The 20,945-nt window shown below is 31.8% G+C and overlaps 1 protein-coding gene across 1 annotated transcript; it reads right to left on the bottom strand.

Annotated features, from left to right (window-relative positions):
• Positions 1-17,552: 17,552 nt before the first annotated feature.
• Positions 17,553-19,558, bottom strand: LOC111401873 (CBL-interacting serine/threonine-protein kinase 5-like). The gene has a single exon (XM_023029832.1). It carries the CDS (start codon positions 19,156-19,158, stop codon positions 17,824-17,826), a length of 1,335 nt encoding a protein of 444 aa, XP_022885600.1. The 5' UTR covers positions 19,159-19,558; the 3' UTR covers positions 17,553-17,823.
• Between the last annotated feature and the right edge of the window lie 1,387 nt (positions 19,559-20,945).

The raw sequence follows: 20,945 nt of genomic DNA, 5'->3' as shown, positions 1-20,945 counted from the left end.
TGAATTAAGGGCTATCATAAAAACTCTCATGCCCTCGATCAGGTCGTCTTCTCCCTTCAATTCCAAGTTGATTAGCTCTTTGGGACTTTGCCGGAGTCTTTTATCACTAGATCAGTAAAGCCTCATCAGCAGTCCTTGGGCTTTGTTTCTTGGAATTGGCAAACTTCTTATATGAAACAAGTTAGAATTAGGGAGTTTGGACTTGGTTTAAATTCTTGGACAATTTTGTTATGTTTTGTTAAAATATTAATATGTTATAGGAAACATGTCGTGTTACCATATGTTACTTTTTATTACTTAAATTATTTTTTTATTCATAGAGTAACATATGTTTAACTTTGATAGTTATTGTGTCACTCTCATCGCATGCCACCATGTCCGACATTGTTTTCAACTATGGCCAATGCCTTCCATTACCACAATCACTATAACCATCACCATCCCCAATCGAGTTAGATTTATTCAATCTCGATAATATTCCCTTTCTTTTCCCCAAAACCATCACCACTATAGATCACTCGATGATGACCATCACCATTACCTATGGTCGTTTACCATAATCTCTACTCTGTCACCACCTATTACCATCACTAAATGATTTTATCTCAAACTCGATTTATCCATTGATAGAGCAAGAAAAAGAGAAATTAGTTCATTATTTTTCTAATGAATCAAAATGAACAATTTTAAAGTAAGTGAGTTAATATGTTGCATTTGTTGTAACATTAAGGGAGAATTAAGCAATAGTTTCAATTTCAGTCTAACAGATAGAAAGGAAATAAGATTTTTATCTAAATACCATCTATCAATCAATATTGTGAAATTCTATTTCGTACATTCTAGGCTAGGTAAATATTTATCTTTTTTCCCCCATCTTTGAGCTTATATATAAGGAATGGAAAGAATGATACATCAGACAAGTTACTATCCTCAAGCCTAATAGGTTTCTCAAGTCAAGAATGTCAATAGCTTTCAAGCCCTAGAATGAGTAGAAAAAAGAATAAAACTTCATATAGCTAAGGAAAGAAGGGTGTCGTAGTACTAGATATATGTATTTAAATAGCTCTAAGCCAGATTTTGTAGAGTTTCGATGATTGATGCTCGAATTTAACTATCCATTACAAAATTTTACTTGAACTTATTGGGAAAGCCATGATCTTTACCCCCACCATCATAGCGATCGTTGGAATCCTAATCGCAACCAGCAATACATTTGGACCCCAATAGATTTGAACTGTCCAAATATGACTGCAACATAAGCCCTGACCACTACTCCACTAATGAAAATCTACTTGGAGAGATAGAAGATCAAATGACAACAACGACAAGAGGAAAACAAGTGGTAACGAAAAGATGATTAGCTGGGTGATCATTGCTATCGATGTGAGGATGAAGATAATGCAATGATGATGAAAGGAAGAATATACTGAGGCCATGACAAAAGAGAAGATATGGTGGTAAATGGAAAAAAGGTTTGGCAATGGTTGAAAGTGGTGTTGGTGATCGCGATAGCTGATTACATTGGGTAGGTAGTGGGCTGTTGGAGAATTAATGATGGTGACTAATTAGATTTGTGAGAATGTGTATAATATAAAAGAGGCATTTTGTGAAAACGTATAATTAGATATATGAAAAGTGATTTTGTGTCAACTTCGAAAATGATACGATAGTTAAATTACGAAAGTAAATAAACTAGCTTATTCTACTTATCGATATCGAGTATATGATCGTAGTATATTTGAAATCTCAAAATCAGTTCTGGATGAATGAGAAATTGTTGTCCAAATTTAGAAGAAGAAAAATCGGGCTTTGGCCATAAAAGGCCATCGCTCGAGCAGCAGTCTAGCACCAAGCGAGCGCTAGGTTCCTACTTTGAGTGCTCGAACGGTAAAGCTAGTGACCAAGGAGTGCCATGAAGGGCTGTATCCTTTCATAAAATATGCTAAGTTTTAGGGCATGTCTCTCCACTTGCAACTCCTCACCTTCTATAAATAAGACACCCTTGATGCCATAAAATCATCTATAACATTCTCCTTTTATAACTTCACATCAAAACTCTTGCAAAATTATTTGTTTCTTGCATTAAAATCATTGTTCAAGTAGAGAGAAAATTTAGCTTCGAGTTCACCATTGCCTTGAAGTTTGAAATGCTTTTACTGCAAGGAGAATCCGTTGTATCTTGTGAGATGATTGACAATCCACTGTTAGTACCGTTGCGGGGCAAATTCGTCTTATAGACAAAGTGTTGAATACTTATCTCGGAATTTCTCTCCCATTTCATTTCTTTGGTTTCCATCTTTGTTTGTATCATTTTTTGTCTAACAAGGTTCCTCCTTTGGTGAACTCTTGTTAGAGTTTCTATACACCTTCAAAATGACATGCTCTAATTACCAAAAATTTAAGACGAATTTTACGTTGTTTTGTTGGTTTCAAAAACCGACTATTCCCATCTCTTGGAATTAGTGCAAATGCTATTCCGTTCTTGACTCTTTTGTGTTGAACTTCTATTTTGTAATAGAAATGGATACCATTGAGACTAATATGAGTTAAACAACAAATGTGTGGTTCCGTCAATGCCAAATTCGACACCAAATTAATGCCTCTCCACCATTGGCTCTAACTATTCAAACTACTCCAATTCCACATAGAGAAAAATTAGAGAAATTCAGCGATGTGGATTTCAGAAGACGTTTTAGCTTACAACCTTGAACTTGGCAAAGTTTGTAATCGAAGATCCTCCTATCGTACAAGAAGGAACAAATAATAATGAATCAATTATTACATTGGATGCTTGAAAGCACTTGAACTTCTTATGCAAAAACTACATCCTAAATAGATTGGATAATATACTATATAATGTGTATAGTGCCATGAAATCTGCTAAAGAACTATGGAATTCTTTAAAGAAAAACTACAAGACGGAGGATGCAAGGATGAATAAGTTGATTGTTTGTAAATTTCTTGAGTAGAAGATGACTGATTCCAAGACAATCATAAGCCAAATACAAGAATTGTAGATTTTACTTCATGACATTCATGCAGAGAAGATGACACTGAGTGAGTTATTCCAAGTTGCTGCAATTATCGAGAAACTCCCTCCTTTGTGAAGAGATTTCAAAAACTATCTCAAGCATAAATGTAATCGGATGAACTTTAAAGAATATGTTATTCGACTAAGGATAGAAGAAGACAATAGAAAGATCGTAAAGAAGTCTACCGTTCAATTCGGGAAGCTAAAGCCAACTTGGTCAAATCCAGTTCAAGGATCAATAAAATGTGAGGTCCCGGGTGATGCCCCAAAGAGAGACAACATTAAGAATGATAAAAAAAATTCAAAAGTAATTGCTAGATTTTTGTGGTAAAGCAGGACATCAATCAAGTGAATGTCGCAAGCCTAAGAAGAATGCACAAACAAATGTGATTAAAGGAGATACACTATCTAATGGGATATAAGAAATGAATTTGTCTGCGACTATTTTTGAATGTAACAACATTGAAAATTCAAGAGAATGGTGGATTGATACTAGTACTACCCATCACATTTGTGCAGACAAGATAATGTTCTCAAACTAAAAATTGATTGGATAACAACTTTTATGAAAAAAAAATTGTAAGTTTCATAGTTGAAAGACAGGAGAACGTGACATTGAAGATGACTTTCGACAAAGAGCTTGTCCTCAAACAATGTCCTATTTGTATCAGATATTCGTAAGAACTTTGTATCCAGGCCTTTACTTAGCAAGAATGGTTTTAAATTAGTATTTTTATCCAATAAATTTGTATTCACTAAAAATGAGATGTATGTTGATAAATGATACTTATGTGACAAAATGTTCAAAATGAATGGTCTTACTATTGTACCAAAGCAAAGCATTATAAATAAAAAATTAACTTCAGTTTATATGCTTAAGTTGTCTTGTTTATGGTACAATCGATTAAGATATGCAAATTTTAAATTTGTGCATAAACTTATGCATTTAAGTTTTGATACCAACACTAAATTCGATCATAATCATAAATGTGAAATTTATGTTGAGTCAAAATTAGCCAAAACACCATTTTATTTGGTTCAAAGGAACAGTGCACCTTTGGAATTAATACATAGCAATATTTGTGACTTGAAGTTTGTTCAAACTAAAGGTGAAATATTTTATTACTTTTATTGATAATTATGTAAACTATTATTATGTTTATTTGCTAAGAAGTAATGATGAAGCCTTATATATTTTCAAACAACACAAAACAAAAGTTTAGAATCAACTTAGTAAACAAATAAAGAATATTCGAGGTGATAAAGAAGAGAATACGAGAAACCGTTTAAAAGAATTTTGTTCCGAATATGAAATTATTCATCAAACAATGACACCTTACTCCCCTCAATCAAATGTTACTGTTGAACGCAAAAACAAAATTCGAATGGGGTGTTTGGCTTAAGGAAATAATGAATGCAACGTTAATTGGTTCGGGACTAACCAAAAACATGTAGGGAGAAGCTATTCTTTCTGCAAGTAGCATTCAAAATAAAATACCTCAAAAGAAAATGGACGAAGCTCCATATGAATTATGGAAAGGTTAACTTCCTTATTATAAACATTTGAAAGCGTGGGTGTGTTTGGCTAAAGATGAAGTACCAAAGCCAAAACAAGTTAAAATTGGGCCTAAAACAATTGGTTGCATATTTGTTGGATACGCCAATAAAAGTAGTGCATATTTATTTCTTGTTCATACGTCTAATATTCAAGACAAAGAGGAAAGCATCATACTTGATTTGAGAAATGTTTTTTTTCTTCGAAATTTCTTTTTCATATAAAGACAAGGAAGTTATAAGTTCAAATAAAAGAACTTATGAAACTGTAAATGATCTATAAAAGTATAGAACCAAAGTATAATAAAAGGTTAGAACATCTACTTCATGTAGTTTTGGTTTTCTAACATATATGGTAAAAGATGATCGAAAGATATTTAGTAAAACAATGTCTATATCGAAAGTATCGCATTAGAAAAAAGCTATCAATAGTGAGATATGTTCTATAATTTAAAATTATACTTGGGAATTGGTTGATTTATCACCTGGAAAAAAGCCTTAAGGGTATTAATGGATTTTCAAGAAGAAATTGAAATTGAATGCATCTATTGACAAATACAAGGATATATTGGTTGCCAAAGGCTATAGACAAAAGGAAGTAATTGACTTTTTGATACTTGCTTACATATTACTGGAATCACGTCGATAAGGTTGTGGATTACAATTGTTTCATTGCATAACCTTGAAATTTATCAAATGAGCGCGAAAACATAATTTTTGGAGGGTGAGTTAGAAGAGGAAATATACATAGAACAACCTGCAGGGTTCATTGCTCCTAATTAAGAACGAAAAAATTGTAAACTCGTTAAATCCCTATATAGGTTGAAGCAAGCTCCAAAACAATGACACCAAAAGTTTGACAAAACGATATCAAATTATTTTAAAATTCACGAGTGTGGCAAGTGTATATACATAACACATATAACTAAAGCCTATGTAATCGTATATCTATGTGTGGATGACATGTTAATTATGGGAATTATTCATGATATAATCCTAAACACCAAGAAAATGTTAACGAAATATTTCAACATAAAGGATATGGGTGTAACAAATATGATATAAGGGATTAAGATACTTAAAAGATTTAATGTTTATGAGGAAAGTCTAGTAAAAATCCCCATTGATTTAACTCTATGCTTAATGAAAAATAAGTATGAGCCGATGTTTCAACTAAAGTATTCACAGATTATAAGCAGTCTAATGTATATTGCAAACTGCACTCGATCTGATATAGCATTTGTCGTGAATAAACTTAGCAGATTCACGAGTAACCTAAGTCATCATCATTGGGAGGTTTTGAATAGGGTTCTTAGGTATCTAAAACATACCTTAACCATTGTATTACATGTCACAAAATATCGTACGGTATTGAAAGGATATTGTGATGCAAATTGAATATCCAATATGAAGGATCCTAAGTCTACTAGTGGGTATGTCTTTACCATTGGTGGCGCTACTATGTCTTGAAAGTCTACAAAGAAAACTTGTATAACTCGATCAACAATGTAATCGAAATTTTTAGCCTTGGACAGAGCTCATGAAGAAGCAGAATAGCTTCGTAACTTTTTGAAAGGCATTCCACATTGGCCCAAATCAGTACCTACTATAAATATACATTATAATAGTCAATTGGCTACTGGTAGGGTACAAAATAGCATGTATAATGATAAATCTAGACGCATACGTCGTGTGCGTCAACACAATATCATAAAGCAATTGATCTCAAATGATATTATTTCCATCGATTATGTAAATTCAAAAGAAAACATCACAAATCCATTTACGAAATATTTACTGAGAAATCAAATATATTGCTCATTGAAGGAAATTGAATTAAAGCCTACTATGTAAAAGTCTTTATAATGGTAACCCAGCCTTATTGATTGAAGATCCCAACATTGGGTGGGTCGTGGACTGTTCGAGAATTAATGACGGTGGCTAATTAGATTTATGGAATATGTATATAATGTGAAAGAGGCATTTTGTGAAAACGTATAATTAGACATACGAAAAGTGACTTTGTGTACTTTGGACATGATACAATAGTCAAATTATAAAAGTAAATAGACTAATTTGTTCTACTTGTCAAGTAGATGATTGTAGTATATTTGAAATCTCAAAATCAATTTTCGAATGAATGATAAATTGTTGTCCAAAGTTAGAAGGAAAAAATTGAGTTTTGGCAATACAAGGCCGTCATCGCTCGAACGGCTGCTTGGCTCCAAGTGAGCTCTAAGTACTTGTTTTGAGCTCTCGAGCAACAAAGCTAGTAGCCAACGAGTCTCAGGAAAGGCTTCATCCATTTATGAAACATGCTGAGTTTTTTGGGCATCTCTCTCCGGCTACAACTCATCTTTCTGTAAATAGGACACCTTTGATGACAAAATCATCTCATAACATTCTCCTTTATCTCTTTACATCAAAACTTTTTTCAAAATTATTTGTTTCTTTCATCAAAGTCATTGTTCAAGTAGAGAGAAAATACAGTTTCTAGTTCGTCGTTGACTTGAAGCTTGAAGTGGTTCTACTACAAGGAAAATTCGTTGTAACTTGAGAAACGGTGGATTAGTCATTGACTTGAAGCTTGAAGTAGTTCTACTACAAGGAAAATTCGTTGTATCTTGAGAAACTGTTGCTAATCCACTGTTATTACTATTGCAGGGCAAATTCGTCTTAAAGACAAAGTGTTAAACACTTGTCTCGGAGTTTCTTTCCCGTTTCTTTTCTTTGGTTCTGTATTTGTTTCTAAATCTTTCTTCTTTGTTTTACAAGGTCTTTGCTTTGTTTAACTCTTGTTTAGAGTTTCTAATGAGATGTATTTAAAAAGATTCTCCCTTATATCAAGGAATCGATTACACATTCCTTCCAAAAATTATGTGATATAAATTAAATAGATAATTACATATATTTCATTAAGTAAATATGTAATATTATACAACTTAGGTCACGGCTACGTACCAGCCACAATCACATAATGTCACGGACACAAATCACAAATTTTATAAATCTCAACTTATTTATCTGTCATAAAAAAATTAAATTAATTTAACAAAACTTTTTTCTCGATCACAAAATTACAAATTTTATATATCACAACTTATTTCACAATAAAAATTTATCAAATTAATTGGTCACAACTTATTTCACGATTATAAATTATAAAATTAATTGCTCATAACTTATTTATCGATCACGGTGACATGAACCGTAAGTCACAATTATAAATTTAGTCACAAATAACACATTTTTTAGGTCACATATTAGTTATTGGTCACAATTTATTCATTTTATTAGTCACAATTACCTAATAATTAATCACTACCACTCCTCATCCAACTTATTTCACCACCACCAAAAAACACCGGTGTTATCTCACCACCACCACATACATTCGCCGCGTAAAGGTAAATTATATCAACTAAGGCTTGAAAATGAAATTAATCTCGCTGTCCTCAAACGTTATTTTACCTCATTTTCAACGCTTTTTAAGGATTTTCGACAAATAGTTCATAGGATTAAAAAAGCCTTATGAAGAACGCCAAAAAGCAAAAATGTTTCTTCAAAGTGAACAAGTGAAAAATGATGAATATGATTATGTGAAGAAACAAAGGTTCTATACAATGCAGATGAACAGGAAATGAATTTTCATATGATTTCTTCATGACATTTTCTTGAACTTTGATCACCTATTTATAGGCTTTGACAAGTTCTCATGAAGTGGTGCCAAATTTGGGTTGAAAAACCACTAATTTTAAATAAATAAAAAAGGTAAAAAAAAAAAAAGGCCCATAATGGTCACATTATATAGCTATGCAGTCGCATGGTTATAACTCCAATGACCATCAAACTCTCGGCACAGCCTTATGCGACCGCAGGCCCATAATGCCCATGCGGTTGCATAGGCCATTTTTATTTATTTATTTTTTCATTTCTTCTCCAATTAATTCATCCATTTACGTTTTGAATAACAAATTTCTAACACACACAACCTAAACAACCACCCATTGCAGGATTGCAAGAGTTCAGGGCTAGAAAACGAAACCACCAAAAAACACAACCCAAGACAGCAACCTATCACAATTTTTGAACTAGAACACTTGAGCAATGTTTATGGCTAGAAAATGAAAAATCATTTGGAAGAAATCTTAGGAATGTATTACCTTTTGGGTTGAAGTAAAAAGATCGAGACGGGATGGAGCGTAGGAGAAGATACGGCGAGGTATTGGGACGGTGGAGTTGGTGTGGGCTAGACTAAGTGCTGTTCAAAATGTATGGAGGGATATTTTGGCAAAGATACTAGGCGGATTATGAGATTATCCGTAATTAGTAGATTATTATAATATTATTATTATATTAAAAAGTTGAATCATGACATGATTTTTAAATAAGTTAAAACCTGATTTTTTTAAGTTGGAAGTTAAAAACCATGAGAAAAGAAGGTATACAAAACTAATTCAGAATAGAAGTCTTATACTGATGGTACAATTCTAGAAGTGAAATTTGGGCCAATGGTTAAATACCAATGTTTTGAAAATCGGTTCGGACATTGACCTAAAAAAGATTAGGAATCAAGGATCAAAAGGTTCAACTAAGATCGATCCGAATACCAAAATTAAATAAATAAATACACACAAACTATAAAATATAATTTTTATTTTTATTTTATTTTAGTATAACTAGTTTAAAAAATATATGAATATATGTTTGTAAATTAATTTATTATTCTATATTTAATTTTAAAATCTCGAAAATTAAAAATCTGACCAAAAGCTAAACTTTGTATCCCATATCAGTTGCTAAATAAAACACAGGAGGGAGGTTTGTCTTTAAAAGACACAACAATTGGAAAATTGGAAAATCTAGTTGCAACATATCCCACACCTAATGGGGGACCGGTTCACGGTTGAACCGACTAGTTTTATAATTTTTATTGATATTTTACTTATTTTTCTTTTTCTGATTAATATAGCATGCTTGGGCTAGATTTGAGATTAGTTCCAGATTTTACCGGTTGAACCGGCCGGTTCAATCCGGTTGTTATAACATTGTAAAATACATCACAAGAACATGGAGAAATTATGTCACACACCTATTTTTTAATAAATATGTAGCATATAATTTTCAATTTTTGTTTAATCATAAATATTGCTTTTTTATAGTAAAATAGAAATGTGAAAACTCAACCAAATCATATAGCCTATTCATTTAGTAGCTACATTTACTCCAACAAATGTGACTTTAAATTACGCTCTAACAAACACGCTCTTAACATGACAAATTAATCACAAAATCCCTAAAATGGAGTCATTTGATTTTCCAACCCGAATATCCACCCCGGATCGTTCCTCTTCTCTCTAGAATCACGTACCAAAAAATTATCAAAACCTAATGCCAAACATTTTCTTTAAATGGATTTCAAATTACATACACAGACACACACACCATCAAGAAATAAGTTGAATATTGATTGAATATCAAGGCACGATAATATTTTAGCAAGAATGCAGAATTCAAGCCTTTCTCCAAGGAGATCTATATTGATCGGTATAGGGAGATTACGATAATTCAAAGCATGTTTTCCGATGTAGTAATGTTGCTGTTTTCTAACTATATTTTGGTGATTATCTACAATATTCATCCTTTTTTTTAAATAAAATTCTGTTTATGGAACGATATTTAATGGGAAGATGTGAAATAGGGTGATTCAAAAATACATTAGTTACAAAATACTATTTTAATTTTGGAAACTAGTATTTTTATACATATTTAACATTCTATCTAGTATTTTTATTTAACATTTTCATGAGACAATAAGATGTAAATTCGTATTTTATGTTGAAGCATACATAAATTTTTCTAGGAAAACATCCTCTATTGAATACTGGGCCTTTAAGAAAGGACTCCATAGGTGGTCCAATGTGTAACAGGCCCCCACCCCTAAATTCGACTAATATTGTGTGTGAAAATTAAGCCCTGTGAATATCATCTTTCCACAAATTAAAATTTATTGATTTTTAAAATAATGTGGTATTAATAAAAATGATTATGTATTATAACAGAATTATATAACAATTACTTCATGTCTTTTCATCCTGCATATCAAATTTTCTCTTTTTTCCAATATTAGAAATTTGTTTCATATTTTTTTAATTGATTTAATTATTTTTATTTTTTTGCATTTTTTATGATATTGAACTCCCTAAAATAATTAAATTATCATTGTTTTTGTTACTATTGAAACTTATTCTATTAGGAAAATAATATTGCTTTACACCAATTAACAAAGTACGTCGAAGAGTTAATTTGATATTAATTAACTCCCTTTACATAATATTTGTATTTAATTAGTTAAATATTAACTAATTCTTACATTTACAGTTAAGGTATGATACAAGGGCATGGACTTAATATGTGGAACACGTTATTGGTCTTAGATGCATTATCGGCAGTTGACATTGAAGATTGCATCCATGCCGTTGGATGCAAGTATAAAAAGAAATCCTCTATGGCAGCATGATAGATGAGAGTGTGGTGTATAAAGAGGAGATCCTCTGTGGCAGCATTGTTGAATATTTGGTTTATAGCCTGGGGCTATTCCGTAATTATGTTTGTATGGTTCGGTATTCGCCTAAAATGCAAGTGTACATATTTGATAAAGTGGAAATTACCGATTCTAATAGATTAAAAATCTCCATTTCATAAATAACATGTCATATTTAGTATTTCACAAATCAGAATTTTTAATTAATTAATATATTTAAAAATTAATTAAGTAACCTAATTATATCAATCTCAATTCCCTCTCTCTCTCAATTCCCTCAACTCTCTCTCTCTCTCTCTCTCTCACATCGCCTCTCTCTTTGCTCTCGCCCGCCGTCTATCCATTTCAGGAGCAATTGTCGACGACTAGTAGCACAGGAGCATATCTGCGAAACACGTCTATGACCTGCGCGCGAAGTGGTGTTTCGTGCGGCGCCATCACCGCCCGCCCACTATCCATTTCAAGATCTAATCGCCGGTGACTATCAGCGTAAAAGCAGTAGTTGAGAAGTGAAAACTATGACCGACGCTTGAAGTAGTATTGGCTGGCCACCGGATCTGGTGGTTGTGGTGATGGGGGTTGATGGCGATTGTAGTGGGTGGTGGGGTTGTGGTGGTTTTGGTTGTTAGAGTAGTGGTAGTGATGGTCTTTGTGTGGTTGGCGATGGCTGATTTGATGGTATGGTGTGTGGTGGTCGGCAGCGGCGATGGTTGTTTGTGTGGGATGGCATAGGTGACGAGATTCGATGGTTTGGTTTTCATCGTTTTGGTAATTGGTTTTTGCTATTGTGGTGATGGTTAGCTTGCAACAATGAGGAGTAGTAGGGAATTTTTGTTTGTTTAAAGTTTTTGTGCATGGGTGTGGTGATGTGTGTACAGCGGCGATGGGCTAATGTTGGTGATCTACACGTTTATCAAACGTTAAGAAAAGTCATTTTTTAAACAATACAGATGCCCAAGTGGCTGATGTTGGTGATCTGCACGATTTTGTGGTGACGGTGGTAGTTGTGATGGATTGCGGTGGTTGTGGTGGTCATGACGATTTGGTTGATTTTGTGACAAATAATTGGACCTGTGACCTGAAGATTGTAATTGTAACTCACAATTTGGGAGTCACAGTTGGTTGTGGTGGTGATTGTGGTAGTCATGGTGGTGGTCGTGACAATTTGGTTGATTTATAACTCACAATTGGATACGTGACCCGAAAATTGTGACTGTGAATCGTAAATGTTGATGATGGTCACAAATTATTTGGTTGACTGTAACTATTAAATCGGTTAATTTGTGATCAATAAATAATATGTGATCAATGAAAAAGATAAATTGTGATCGAAAAATAATGTGTGACCTAAAAAATTGTTAATCTGTGATCGATAATTTGATAATTTGTAATTGTATAATAAGTTGTGACTTGTGACCAATAAAATTTTTCAATTTGTGATCGATGACCAAACTGTGACCTATAATTTTTTTGAATTGTGACCGTAAAATAATTTGTGACATAAAATTTCTGATTTTTGATCAAAAAATAATAAGTGACGAATTAAATCGTTAATTTGTGATCAAATTATATAAATCTCTGACTTAAATATATTTAATTACTAAATTAATTAATTAAATTATAAATAATTTTTAATAAAAATCTGATTTTTGAAATTTGAAACCTGTTTTCTTGTTTTTGAAATGTGCAATAATTAATCTCTTATTTATGAAATTTTCCCTTTGATAAATAGTAAAATGGACGTGAGTCCAAATATAGTTCACTTATAGACTACGCTATCAATTATCGATTTTACTTTATCCTAGCTTCAATTTAGACAAAAGAAAAAATCAATTATGTTTTAAAAAGGAAGATAAGACTAAAATTTAACTAACACGATCTACACTCAGAAACTTTGCAAAAGATTTTATGGGATTGACTAGTAAGGAATTTCGATCGCGTCAATTATGCTTAATTTCGATCCACGTACCACAGCCCTACTTAAGTGTGTTAACAACCGAATTCTCCGAATAAACTAGTAATCGTGCATCGAATAGTAGAAATTTAATTTATAAGTTACATAACCTATAAGAGTATCTCTCGATCCCTTATACATTATTACATTTCGGTCTCAATACAGTACCTAAATATGTCAATTAATAAGGGTATAATAAGCAATTAACACAACGAAGATTTTAACATGAAGTATGTGAACTCATTTAACTCAAATAATCTAAGTTGTATCGTTCATCCTAACATGTAAAAAATTAGCCACTTGTAAAGATCAATGTTTTAAAAATTGACCCGCCCATTGACATGGAAAAAAGAAAGGATTAAGGGTCAAAAGGTTGAATCGGTTCGAATGGAAATCGAACTGATGATTTTTAAAAATTTGAAAATATACATTTACCAAAATTTTAAAAATTTCAAAAAAATATATACATTAATATAGGTTGAACCGATTAAACAAAGAATGGGTCACGGGTTTTTCAAAAACTGGTTGATTTAATGAGTATTGGGGTGAGTTTTTAATTAGAGATTTTTTAAGTCTAACCAGACCTATTTTGATCTCGATTCTTGGTTTTTCCGGTTGAATCAACTGGACCGGTAGAAAAATATAAATACATCACTATGTTTGAAAAAAGGGGGAAAAGATCTAATCAATCGTTGATCTTTGCCTCACGAAACCCAATAATAGATCTTCAACCTTCATCATTCAATTCATGCTCCATTTCTTCATCCACCATCCAATATTGAATTTTCTCCTAAAATAATCAATGTAGAACCAAAATTAGGTATAAATACAATAAAGGTACTCCCACACTTCCACTTTTAATGGCACGTATAAATGTAAAATTACATTTATCAAACATTCTCAAACCAAAACATTTGTTGGTCATCAAATAAAATAAGAGAATGACTTAAACTAAAGAAAATAAATTGAGGAACTTAACTTGATATAAGTTATTCAATATTTTCCTCAACATGGATATTCAAGTCCTAAAATTCGAACAACTTAATGAAATACAAGAATGAGAATTAAACAATTTCCACATATCGTATATTCGGATCTTGAGTGTGTGCGCTACTCATTCCCAATTCTATTTATGCTACTCAAATCAAGTTATGCAATTCAACTTTCAAGGAGCCGACTCCATGTCAATATCGCACCCCTAGTAGGTCAATATAATCTCTCGTCGGTCGTGCTTTTCTCTTAGTTTTCACTTTCACTCTTAGTTTTTACTTTCTTTTTCTCGAAGGTGAACTAACAAGTGATATTTGTTTTATTTTAATGATCAATTCATCCACTCTTCAAGTCCTGATCGATGCCCAAGATAAAAAATAACTTATTAAGTTTACCAATGCCTAAAATAACTTGGGTAATTACTTAAATACCCACAAAATGGGAGCCATTTAGAAAAATCATGATAAAAGTTATTTTGAAGTAAAAAAATACGATAATTTTTTTGTTTAGTGTTCAAGACCAACCAATACGGTTGGAATTCTGACTACTTTGGCCCAACAAACTATTCCAAATTTTTTAAGAATAGCTTTAGATGCGTTGATATTTTAAGTTTTACAAGTAAAATTTTAATTATTTTGGCGGTAAATTAAATAAATAACTTATTTATAACTTTTGTTGTTGCAAGATTTCTTATTTACAACTATAACTTTACATTTAGAAAGGTAACAAACACTCAAATAAGTGATAAAATTTTAATTTTTTTTTAAAAGTGACATTAAAAAAGTATTACAAATTCAAAAAAAGTGACGAAAAAAAATGACAAACACTTAAAAAGTGGCGAAAAGTCAAAAAAAAAAAAAAAAAAGGTGACTCAAAATAGACATAGGAATTCCAAAAAGTTACGTACTTTAAAAAAAGCAACACAAATTCAAAAAAAGAAAAAAACACTAAAAAAAGAAAAAGAAAATTAAAAAAAAAAAAAAAAAAAAGGTGACTCAAAATAGACATAGGAATTCCAAAAAGTTACGTACTTTAAAAAAAGCAACACAAATTCAAAAAAAGAAAAAAACACTAAAAAAAGAAAAAGAAAATTAAAAAAAAAAAAAAAAAAAAGTTACATACTCAAAAAAAATTGACAAAAATTCAAAAAAGTAGCATACACTAAAAAAAAAAATTGACCAAATTCAATAAAAGTGATAGAAAAAAGTGGCAAACAATAAAAAAAAATGACAGAAATTTAAAAAAAAATAACAAACACTCAAAAAAGTGACAAAAATTTTTAAAAAAAAAATGACATAAACTAAAAAAAGTTTCACAAGTTCAAAACAAGTGACAAAAAATAAAAAGGTAATAAACACTAAAAAAGTGATATAAAATTTTTTTTTAAATGTGATTGAGAAATTAAAAATGTAACAAACATTCAAAAAAGTTACAAAAATTCAAACAAGTGACACACTAAAAAGAGTGACACGATTTCAAAAAAAAAAAAAAGTGATTGAAAAAAAAATGAAAGTGACAACCATTAAAAAAAGATAGAAATTAAAAAATAAGTGACAAACACTTGAAAAAGTGACATATCATGTTGCTTTGGAAAAAAAAAAAAAGAGGGAATTTTTTGACTTATTTAAGGGCTATGTTTCTTCATTCTTCAGATGAGATTTCTATTATCTTATTGAAATATTGAAGGCAGACTTTGAAATATATCTTTTGAATTTAAACTTAGGAAATGATTAGTTCATAATTACAAATAGAAAATGGCCACAAGAAATTAACTTAATAAATGGTTTAAACTTCAAAAATTTTTACATTGATATCGATTAGGAAAAAAATAAAGAGAAAATTAATAAACATAAGTTTTATGTTTAATAATTTATGGAAGATAATTTTTTTATTTTTGAATATTGTCCATAACATATTTATCATGATCGCATTGTAAGCTTCTAATAGATTCTTGAATCTCTCGAAAATGGATAATTGTAGTGTAAAATACAGCATCAAACAAAAATATTTTAATAATAAATTTTTTTAGAAGAGAATAAAATTAGATTGGAGGAAAGGGTTTCTCCGCCTGTATTTCTGGATGAGTTGGAGGAAAGCATAGTTAATACTATAATTAGAGATATAATTAAGTTTAAACGTATTATTCTAATTATTGCCTTTTTTTAAAGTAATGGACCTAATTGTCCCAAATAACTTTGGATTGTGTGATAATCAGAAGTTGGGCTCTAAAATCAATTTCAGTGACTTAATAAAATGGCGGCCCATGAGCTAACTAACATATTTTGGTTTTTTTTACATCAGTTTCATTTCTATTTTACAAATTGTATGTTGTTTTGGATCATATGCTTTAATTGAATGTAAACTTTACTTTTTCTTCAATATTAACTTTTATTGATTTTACCATATGCCTAAAATAACTTAGATTGTACGTTGGGCTCTAAAATCAATTTTAATGCTTTAATACAATGGCCCATGAGTTGACCTCTTTTGCTTTTGGGAAAAATACATTAATATCATACTTTTAAGATGTATTTTTAAATTTAAAAAACTTATGAAATCTTTCAAAAATCTGGTGGTCATATTTTGTAACATTTGATAACATTTTATTACCTATATTTAATCAAACATATTACGGTCACAAGATCATAATCATAAGGACACAATTTATGAATCACAATTACATATTTAATCGCAAATCACAAATTTTAATAGGTCATATATTATTTATAGTCACAAATTACCCAATTAATAGAATACAATCACACTTTATGCCCACGGACCCACTGCTGTCGGCACCATCCAAATCGCCACGGTCACCTTAAATTCCTCGAGTTATGCTATTTGTACAAAGTTTATTTACAAATTTGGTTGACAAAATAAGTATAGGTAAAATCTAGGCCATTGATTTCCAATAATTTAAAAATATGTTTTTGAAATGATTGGTATAAATATTACTTTGTTAACAAACTTTGTACATATAACATAACTCAAACCACGCACGCCCACCACGTAAAATTCGTCATCATGACCACCACTTGCATTAATCCACTATTACTGCCACCTGCACCTCCATATGTAACCTGATTTGTGAAATAACATTTTTTAATATTTTATATATTTAATATTAAGTAATTCAATCATAAACTTAAGTGTTTTGCTACTCTGACACCTTTGGACGGGCCAGGTGACAGGGCCAAGGTGTTGCCCTGTCACTATAGCACTTCTCTAAACTTAAAAACTTGATAGTTGAAATTGAGAGTGAAAAGATGTGCGAGTGTGATTTACTCTTCGCTTTTACATTACTTTCATTGATAGATAGTATGGTACATGTCTTGGCACATTTGTCTTGGACATCTATATTAATAATTGAATATTAAATATTCTCCGTTTGATACACATTAATGTAAAAATAAAAATGAAAAATATAGTCGTTACAGATCTCACACAAGAGATAGAAAATCAAATATGATAACTTGATGTGATAGATAACGATCATATTTTTCATTTTAATGGACAAATAATAAGAAACAAACGGGGCTATTTTTCGAACTCAATGAATTAAGCAAAACTGTTTTGCACAAAACTTGACCAATGCAAGAACGCGTACTGACCCTCAACAAACCCGGACCAACGCTGCTATCGTACGAACCTAATAAAACTGTCTCAGTATATACAAAAAGTTGTAACCACAAAACCAAACTCCACACAAAATAGTCAAACTGGAATAAACAAAATAGTCCCCTGGCCTAATTACTCTTGGCTGTTACATTCCCCTTGCCAACTCCAGACAATATCTTTTAGGGCAGGCCTCAAATCCTCCTCATATAATTTCTTGTACTCAAATGTGTCTCCGGCAGACTTCGAGAACTCCACCACCGCCACCTCTGGTGCCACCTCGAACACCTCGGCCGTGACAGACAATTTCCCTTTTCGCCCCTCTGAAACTCCTTGCATCTTCACCTTATAATCCTTGGCCATGACAATTCGAAAATTCAGCTTCTTGGCAAGTGATTCCAGCTTGTTCATAATCACTGAACCGGAACATTTCGACGTGAAAAGAGAACCCGATTTTTTCCTATTCTCGAATAGGCTTGACAAGTTGAATCCGGACGACATCGATGATATAAATTCAAATGCATTATAGAAAGGGGGAGATGATTTCTTACTCTCGGAATTATCATCCTTTTGCTCCAGAAAGTTTTCTTCAACCGGTTCTTGAATTGAAAAGCCAATAGGCGTAGTGAAACCCTTGCAGAACCAAGGGAATCTCATTATACCTTGAATTGAAATCCTCCTTTCAGGATCTGCCACCAAAAGTCTTGAAATCAATCTCTTGGCTTCATATGAAAACCATGGAGGAAACTCAAATTCTGCCTTGAAAACTTTTCTGTACATATTCATCACATTTTCATCTTGAAATGGAAGAAACCCAGCTAAAAGTACATACAAAATCACCCCACATGACCAGATATCGGCTTTTGCACCATCATAACCTTTTTTCCTAAGAACTTCAGGAGCAACATAAGCTGGGGTCCCGCACTGTGTGTGCAAAAGTCCATCATTTCTCAACTGCTCAGGCAAAGCAGATAAGCCAAAATCAGATATTTTTAAGTTCTCATTTTCATCAAGAAGCAGATTTTCAGGCTTCAAATCTCTATGTGAAATCCCACGGCTGTGACAAAAGTCAACTGCACTTATCAGTTGCTGGAAATACTTTCTTGCAACATCTTCTTTCAGCTTTCCTTTCGCGACTTTTGCGAAAAGCTCACCACCCTTTACGTATTCCATTACAAAGAAAATTTTCTGCTTTGTTGCCATCACTTCTTTGAGTTCAATAACGTTGGGGTGTCGAACTAATCGCATAACAGATATTTCTCTCTTTATTTGCTCCATCATGCATTCTTTTTTCACCTCATCTTTGTTGATCACTTTTATTGCAACACTTTCAGAGGTTTTGAGGTTCTTGCCATAGTAGACTTTGGCAAAAGTTCCTTGGCCTAATAGCCTGCCCATCTCGAATTTTCCGAAAATTATGCTCCTGCTGGATCTATCTATGGGCTGCTGATCTTCTTGAACAGAATCCATGACAAATCAAGAAAAATGGGAGGAAAGAATTTATATTCGATATACGGTGAGTGATTGATCAATTCAGGATGGAGGACTCAATTTTGTGAAACTGAAATATGTTTTTCTGTATTTTAGAATAAAAATTGACATTAGGAGCAACCTGAGTTGGCTGCTAAATAGATGAATCTTGCTAACGACTGGTAAATCGACCGATTGAAGGTGCCACTCAAAGAGTGGCAGATTTTGGGATTTTGAGGTGAAGAGACAGGGATAGAAAATGACGCAGCAGTTCGCGTAGGCCGAGTGGGGTGAGAGAGTGGGATGTCCACTTGTGATTGGAGTACATGGTTTTGTATTGGGCACATAGGAAGGAAGAAATATCAAAGATTAAGATATTGTGAAATTCCAATGGCATTTTGCCAAGAGGACGGCTACTGGAAAAGATCTATATATATATATACACATACATACTTTTTAACCATGTATTTTCATATATCACTATTATAAAATCTATATTCTCAATTAAGCAAAATGCGCTTAAGATATTTTTACTTATTTAATTAATCTTAGTTTTCGATGATTTTTAATGTAAAGGTTGATTTATTTTCTCATAGAAAAACTTGACAGGCATAGAATTGTAATAATGAGAGTAGCGTAAAACTTTATAGTAAAACCTTTATGTTTTCCACGAGGTCGATGTAAGAATAATGAGATTTTTCGATAAGCACCGCCGCTATTTACTCTCATTTTTATTTTGAAATCGCTAAATACATTTCATTGATTCAAATCACTACAAAATGCAGATGAAAGAAAAAATAAAAATGAGCGCAATAAGTTCAACACATTGAATCTCTTAACTCTTAAAGGACGCAAGCTCGGGGGCTACCTAATTTCGATCTTTGAGAGTAAAACAATATAGCTACAGTAACATCATATACCCATAACATTGCTACAATATCCACAAAATAGCTACAAAGATTATTCATTTAAATTGTATTTTCAGCACCTTATTTAAAAGTTTACTTTGTTTGAGAAGAAACATGTTTTACTTTTAATTATAATTAAATTTTAATCTTCACCCATACCCTAATGAGACTTTATCTCACAACCTCTTTACACTTTGATACTATGTAAAATTAATTATCTCATTTTATGTGAATTTTTTTTTTTTTATCGTATTTAACACATCAAAAATATACAAATCCAATGAAGTTGGCCAATTTACTATTTAGCATAAGTATTACTATTTTAGCATAAAGTAATCTGGATGGCTAAGGGCAACTCCAACCCTGCCACCATTCCACCATTTTCTACCAAATTTCACCATTTTTCACCAAAAACACCACTCCAACTGAACACCAAATCTTGCACAAAATGGTATAAGTGATGGTGCAACACTATTCACTTACACTGTTTTGCTTGTCCTTTTTTTCATGTATAACCAAGTTGATATGATGGGTATTTGTATCATTTTACATCATACATAAATTTTAATTCATAATTAAGTAATTAACTACTACTACTACCACCACCATTATTATTATTTGTAATAAATTTTAATCGCGTAATCAATAATAATAGATGAACGAATTAAAATAAAGGTACACTCAAAAAGTTTTAAAATGCAAACATACATGATTAACATTGAAGACAAAAATCAACGTTTCCCACAAATCCTTGCTCATTATAGACAAATCAAGGATAAAGATGCTCACGTTGCACTTTGAAATGCATTAATTGAACATTTGTGAGATGAATATATAAATTTCGATAATTAAATTATGACACTAGATCAATTTCGCCGT

The sequence above is a fragment of the Olea europaea genome, chromosome 10 (assembly GCF_002742605.1).
Source record: "Olea europaea var. sylvestris chromosome 10, O_europaea_v1, whole genome shotgun sequence".
NCBI classification, from domain to species: domain Eukaryota; kingdom Viridiplantae; phylum Streptophyta; class Magnoliopsida; order Lamiales; family Oleaceae; genus Olea; species Olea europaea.
Note: the sequence above shows the minus strand (reverse complement) of the source record. Positions and strands in the feature narration are given on the sequence as shown.

Coding starts and splice junctions, on each gene's coding strand:
- LOC111401873 (XM_023029832.1), bottom strand. CDS start 19,158: ATGGATTCTGTTCAAGAAGATCAGCAGCCCATAGATAGATCCAGCAGG.